The sequence below is a fragment of the Mirounga angustirostris genome, unplaced genomic scaffold (assembly GCF_029215605.1).
Source record: "Mirounga angustirostris isolate CCGP_5_RB_7025 unplaced genomic scaffold, mMirAng1.0.hap1 SCAF_1, whole genome shotgun sequence".
Classification (NCBI taxonomy): Eukaryota; Metazoa; Chordata; class Mammalia; order Carnivora; family Phocidae; genus Mirounga; species Mirounga angustirostris.
In genome coordinates, this window is record NW_026991709.1 from 19,429,434 (window position 1) to 19,436,210 (window position 6,777).

Below are 6,777 nucleotides of genomic sequence, written 5' to 3' on the forward strand. Positions count from 1 at the left end.
AGAAAAATGTTTAAATAGCACTTGGAAATACAAAGGAAATAAGAAAATGTGTAAATTGTGGAAGAAAAGCAAATAAGCTTTGGAATGTTATCCATATAGAAAATATTGCACATGAAGTTGTAGGTCGTCAATAAATATTTCTGAATGCCTGTAGAAGATATGAGAAAAGAAGGCCTTAAGAAAGTCATAAAGAAACCTTGGGGGGACTGCTCCGGACTGAGGCTGCCCGAGTGAGGCTCCCCAGGTTGCTCTGTCCACCAATTCATGATTTTCTGCCGTTTCTTGGCAAAAATGGCAACTAATGGTGCTGTTCTGAAGAGACTGGAACAGAAGGGTGCAGAAGCAGATCAAATTATTGACTATTTAAAGCAGCAAGTTGCTCTTCTTAAGGAGAAAGCAATTTTGCAGGCAACTTTGAGAGAAGAGAAGAAACTTCAAGTTGAAAATGCTAAATTAAAGAAAGAAATTGAAGAATTGAAACAAGAGCTAATTCAGGCAGAAATTCAAAATGGAGTGAAACAAATACCATTTCCATCTGGTACTCTGCTGCAAGCTAATTCCACAGTTTCTGAAAATGTGATACTAGACCAATAACAACTATAACTTCTGGTGCCAAAGAACAGATAGGAGGAGGAGCAGAAGAAAAGAAGATGAAAGAGAAAATTGAAGTGAAAGGCGAGAAAAAGGAGAAAAAACAGCAGTCAGTAGCAGGAAGCGCTGACTCTAAGCCATTAGATGTTTCTCGTCTGGATCTTCGAGCTGGTTGTATCATCACTGCCAGAAAACACCCTGATGCAGATTCTTTATATGTGGAAGAAGTAGATGTTGGAGAAACAGCCCCAAGAACAGTTGTCAGTGGCCTGGTGAATCATGTTCCTCTTGGACAGATGCAAAATCGGATGGTGATTTTACTTTGTAACCTGAAACCTGCAAAGATGAGGGGAGTAATATCTCAAGCAATGGTAATGTGTGCTAGTTCACCTGAGAAGGTTGAAATCTTGGCACCTCCTAATGGGTCTGTTCCTGGAGACAGAATTGTTTTTGATGCTTTTCCTGGAGAACCTGACAAGGAGCTGAATCCTAAGAAGAAGATTTGGGAGCAGATCCAGCCTGATCTCTTTTTTTTTTTTTTAGTGAGATTTCGTTTATTATTATTTTTTTTATTCTTATGTTAATCCCCATACATTACATCATTAGTTTTAGATGAAGTGTTCCATGATTCATTGTTTGTGCATAACACCCAGTGCTCCATGCAGAATGTGCCCTCCTCAATACCCATCACCAGGCTAACCCATCCTCCCACTCCCCTCCCCTCTAGAACCCTGTTTGTTTTTCAGAGTCCATCGTCTCTCATGGTTCGTCTACCCCTCCGATTTCCCCCGCTTCATTCTTCCCCTCCCGCTACCTTCTTCTTCTTCTTCTTTTTTTTTTCTTAACATATATTGCATTATTTGTTTCAGAGGTACAGATCTGAGATTCAACAGTCTTGCACAATTCACAGCGCTTACCAGAGCACATACCCTCCCCAGTGTCTATCACCCAGTCACCCCATCCCTCCCACCCCACCCCCCACTCCAGCAACCCTCAGTTTGTTTCCTGCGATTAAGAATTCCTCATATCAGTGAGATCATATGATACATGTCTTTCTCTGTTTGACTTATTTCACTCAACATAATACCCTCCAGTTCCATCCACGTCATTGCAAATGGCAAGATCTCATTCCTTTTGATGGCTGCATAATATTCCATTGTATATATATACCACATCTTCTTTATCCATTCATCTGTCGATGGACATCTTGGCTTTTTCCACAGTTTGGCTATTGTGGACATTCCAGCCTGATCTCTTTACTAATGATGAGTGTGTAGCTACATACAAAGGAGCTCCCTTTCAGGTGAAAGGGAAGGGAGTGTGTAGGGCTCAAACTATGACTAACAGTGGAATAAAATAAAATACTTCATTTACTGAACTACATTGGAGAAAACTTTAATAACAATAAAAAGAAATATATTTGTCACTTGTACCTAAAAAAAAAAGAAACCCTGGGGGAGGCAAGGAGAGAGGTTGGGAAGGAGAACGTGAGGCTTGTGAAGATGTGGAGCAAAACAGAAGTGGGACTCAAAGGAGTGAAATGAAATGAGGAAAAGGAGACAAAGTCATTGCTGAGTTCAGACAAATCAGAAAAAGCTCAGACATTGTTTCATTATTTTCTAACTAATCTGTTAAAGAAAATAACAATCATGGAACGTGCTTACCGTCAGAAGGGTGTTTTGAGAAACCCATGAGCTCACACTTTTTTTTAGTAGTTGGCAGCAAGATGAAGGGAAAAGCGTGAAGTGTGAATGAGGAAGCAATGAATTCTTACAACTTTAGGTTTTCCTTTTTTCTTTTTTTAGATGCATTTGAGTTTCTCTGAGTTCTCCCCATGATCTCTCGGCCGTGTGAACACTGGAGGTGACAAGACCGCTGTGGCAAAAGTGTAACAGTTCAAAGAGGCAGGAAGCCAACCTGGGGGTCACGCTGTGGAAACAACTTTGATTTTTAATTACTAGGGACATTTTTCAGCTTTGGTTTTTCTTGTAGTCCATATGAAAACCTTCAAACATTTTCTAAATCTGGATTAGAGATAACCTATGTCTCTAGTGATCTGCTACATAAGTTGGCTCGAGAGGGTCGATTCATACAGCCAGCAGTATATACTATGAACAATATGTGTTCAGTATCCAATGGGCGCTGGAATGCTGGTCTATGAGCTCGAGTATATGGCTGGCCAAATCAGAGATTCCATCCCTGATTTAATGGGATTTTGAGTCCAATAGGAGTGGCAGGTGCTAGTCACAGAACACAGAACATGCAGTTATAAGTGATGTAAGTGCTATGAATATAAAGGATTTGGGACAACGACACTCTGTAACAAGGAAGTCCAATTGAATATGGGGGTGTCAGGAGGCTTTCTTGAGGAAATGACCTTTGAGCTGAGTTCTGAAAGACAAGTAGGAGCCATTTAGGTAAAGGGGGATATCAGAGAATGTTCTATGATGGATAGGCAAGGGTAGAAACAAGACGCGATGGAAAAAAAAATCTTAATGCACTAGAGACTCTTAATGCTTTAGGCTCTGTAATTATTATTAAAAATGCTATATTAATTCAACCTTTTATACCTTATAGAGTGTGGTAGAGTGATGTAGTGAAAATGAGCAGACCTCAGGAGGCCTGGGGTGAATAATTTTGGGTTCTATGGCTTCCCGATCAACCTCTGGGTTTCCTACCTAGATAGAGAGGGAATTAGATTAAATGACCCTTTGAAGTACATTTCCAGTTATAATATTTGGTTCATGCAAAGGAATTCTGGATTAACAGTAACTGGCATGGGTTTGTGTATTAAGAAAAATCTAAAGTTTGTCGCAAGTATTACATTATTAGCCCATAATAAAGAATCTGGTCTTGATGAAGCTGCTACTCCAGGTCTCTGTAGCTCCCCCAGCATGTCCATGGGAGACAGTACTTTAAATGTCACATAACCAAGAGTATCATTGCAGAAAAACACTGGTCAATACACTTATTCACTTAATAAATATTAAGTGACCACATTTGCAAAGCAATAGAATTGAATCAGAAAGGATTTCTGCTTTGGACTGTTGAATGCATATTGAGAAAATTCTCCTGCACACAAAAAGGAATTTTTATCCTAAACTATTTGCTCAGAGTGGCTTCAGTCAAGCACTGGATACATTCATTAGGTAGCATTTAGAGGAAAATGATTGTTTGCTTGAATACTAGCCTGATTTCACGATTTGGGGATCCTGATCTTAACATGAAAGACAAAAGATCAGATACCTCCCAGGTACTATTACTGTGGGGACTTTATTTGAATAAAAAAATCTTCAAATGACAAGCTTATTCTTAATGATACTTTTTATTTTATGTACATAAATAATTAGCAAGATGATAGTAAATATTACCAGTTTTATTTATTTCTGACATTGCTCCTCATGCACTTACTGATGGTGATAAAGCATTTAATTGTAACAGAGGTAATGCTTCAGTAAAATCATAGTTTTTAAAGTTCTTTTTAGTGCCACTCTTTTTTTACTCCTGTTGATGAAAAAATCTTTTTATCTTTTTATTTTTTCTGGGCTTCAAATGAGTTAGGGGAACGGTTCCAGAAGAGCAAAACAAATATCATTTTCCATGAATATCTGGCTCGTAAAATTGAGTTTTGGACAGCTTATATAGAAAAAGCCTCTTATGTCTGGGATTTGTCACCTTTGAAGATGCTAATCCTGATGTGCTGGACGTCATAAAGAGACAACAAAGGAGGGGGAGATTCTGTGTCCCTCAGTGGCCAATTTTAGTGCCAGTTCCCTTCTCCAGGACAGGTACTCGGATTGCACATTTGGTAGGTCTTAGAGTTGCTTTTTTCCTTTTTGCATTCAGAGAAGGTGACCTTATGAGTGGGAATAGACGAAGGAATATTTTAGAGATGTGCAGATTTCTTCTGGAAAATTCAGTTCTATCCAGATAGCATGACAACCATTTGTTTTTTAATCAAAGCACAAGATTAAGGGAGATTATCTTGTATTTTCTTTTTTCTTTTTAAAAGCTACACTGAAGAATAATTGACATGTACCTGGAGAATCCTATCATTGATGTGAGTCACAGTAATCCACACCTCCACGAAAAGTTAACTTGATCTTGGTGTTCTTGATCAATGTATAGAATGAGGGAAGTGATGGCTCTGTTTTCCTCTCATTTGGCTGCAACTCAGCTGGGACGTTTTGTTCAGCCTGAAGCACCAGACTTTGAGAGAAATATTGACAAACTGGAAGATATTCAGAGCAGAGAGGATCAGAATCGTAAAGGGAATTAAAACCATGACAGAAGAGCCTCCTCAAAGGAATTGAGACAGAATCCATAGAAGAGAAGACTACAGAGGAATTTGAGGGCTCCTCTTCAGTAAACCAAGAGCTTTCACATGCAGGAGGCATTGGATTTGTTCCTTGTAGACTTACAGTTTCAGACTGGAATGGAAAAGAAGGAAATTTCCAGGAGAATTATTTGAGATTAATGTAGAGAAGATTTTTCTATTAGCCAAGTTGCCTAAAGATGCTTTGGACTAACTCTGGAGAGAAGGACCTTGGGATGTAATAATTGCTATATCTGTAGGAGTGTCGGGATGCTAAAGATGTCGGGATTTAACATCAGAAAATCACAATATCAGCAGCCCTTAGAGTCCCCTTTCCACTCCAAATGTGTCTATAAAGTCAAAATCTGGTTGTCTGGCCACAGAGCATCACTGTGACATTCATCCTTAATCATATGTCTCCAATGTTCCAAGTCCCTGAAACAGTGTTTTTCCTCAGATCTTTAATAAAAATTAAACTTTTTCCTAGCCATGTTATACACAAATAACTTGAGTAGTCAACATGCTTATCTCTACAACCCTTTCATATATAAACACCCTAAAATATCGCTTGGCTCTAGTCTATTTTGAAGTAAATTAGTTTATTTTAAATGTGGCTAGCTAGATACAAGGCCAAACATTTTATTTTTTAGCAAGAATATACTGCAGTAATTCCAGTGGTCATTCCAGGAAAAATGCTGTCGGTGACAATATATTAGCCCAATCACAGACTGGTGGTGATTTTAGAAATCTAATCCACTTGAATTTTAAACCTCAGAACGCAAGAACTCATGCTGATAGAAAAGCCCATGTGAGCCCAGACACAGTAATGGTCACCTTTGTTGTCATTCCTTTTGCCACCTGACACTGTTGCGGGGTGGCATCTTCTGCATCACCAGGCAGCATGCCCCAGGCCGCTCAGAAATGGGTATCTTTTCTGACAATCATACCAACTTGCACTCCTGTCTAATGAGCCCAGATATTCCTACAGAGACTACTGTCCTCCAGACTGTGGCATAGTGTCCACCTTCTCCCGGAGTTCCCCACTGGGGCATGGCGCAGGAGCAGAGCCCGGGGCTCCACCATTCCTGACCCACCTTCAGTGTCCCCAGTCATGCTCCTTCTGACTCCTCAATTAATCTCAGTCACTTCTGCCTCGGGTTCACCTACTCATCATCCTCCGATGGCCTGAAACCTAACTGCTTATGTGTAGGAGGTGGTGGTGGTTGGGCTCTTGGTCAGGAAGTAAAGACTTTCTCCTGCCTTTGGAAACACAATGCTGTCCTCTATTTGCTGGTGTGGTGCTAACATCCCTCCCTCCTTCCCTCCCCTTCTTCCTCCCTCCTTTCCTCCCTTCCTTCCTCCCTCCTTCCCTCCCTTCTTCCCTTCCTTCCTTCCCTCCTTCCTTTCCTTCCCTTCCCTTTCCTTCCTTCCCTTTCCTTCCTTCCTTCCTTCCTTCCCTTTCTTTCAACTTACTCTCTTGTATATTTTTGTCATATGTGAATTATTATGTCCCATATTCTGTGATTACATGTGACATTTTTCACTTCAACTCCTCAGTGTGTGTGGGAACACATCATCGTGTCCAACAAATCTTACTCTTTTTCGATGCTGTGAAGGATAACTAAAAAGCCATACTATAATTGTGTTTTCAAATAAGTTCATATTGTATCAGTTTATATACAATACTCTGGTCCTTCATCTTTCTAATAACCTTGGAAAATCTTTCATTTGTCTGGTGTCTGAACCTGACTTTACCAATTCGGATGCAGCTTACAGCCATTAACCCAGTGTCCAGCACCTAATAGTAAGAAATCTCTCCATTCTCTCTCTCCACATACAGACACACACACACACACATACACATATACATA

General features: G+C 39.9%; 1 protein-coding gene across 1 annotated transcript; it reads left to right on the plus strand.

The window, feature by feature from the left end:
• Window positions 1-211: 211 nt before the first annotated feature.
• On the plus strand, window positions 212-2,040 carry LOC123841692 (aminoacyl tRNA synthase complex-interacting multifunctional protein 1-like). Its single transcript, XM_064575189.1, is given in 3 exon segments — window positions 212-580; window positions 583-1,110; window positions 1,839-2,040. Coding segments are annotated over 3 exon segments (957 nt in total). The 5' UTR covers window positions 212-264; the 3' UTR covers window positions 1,952-2,040.
• The last annotated feature ends 4,737 nt before the right edge of the window (window positions 2,041-6,777 follow it).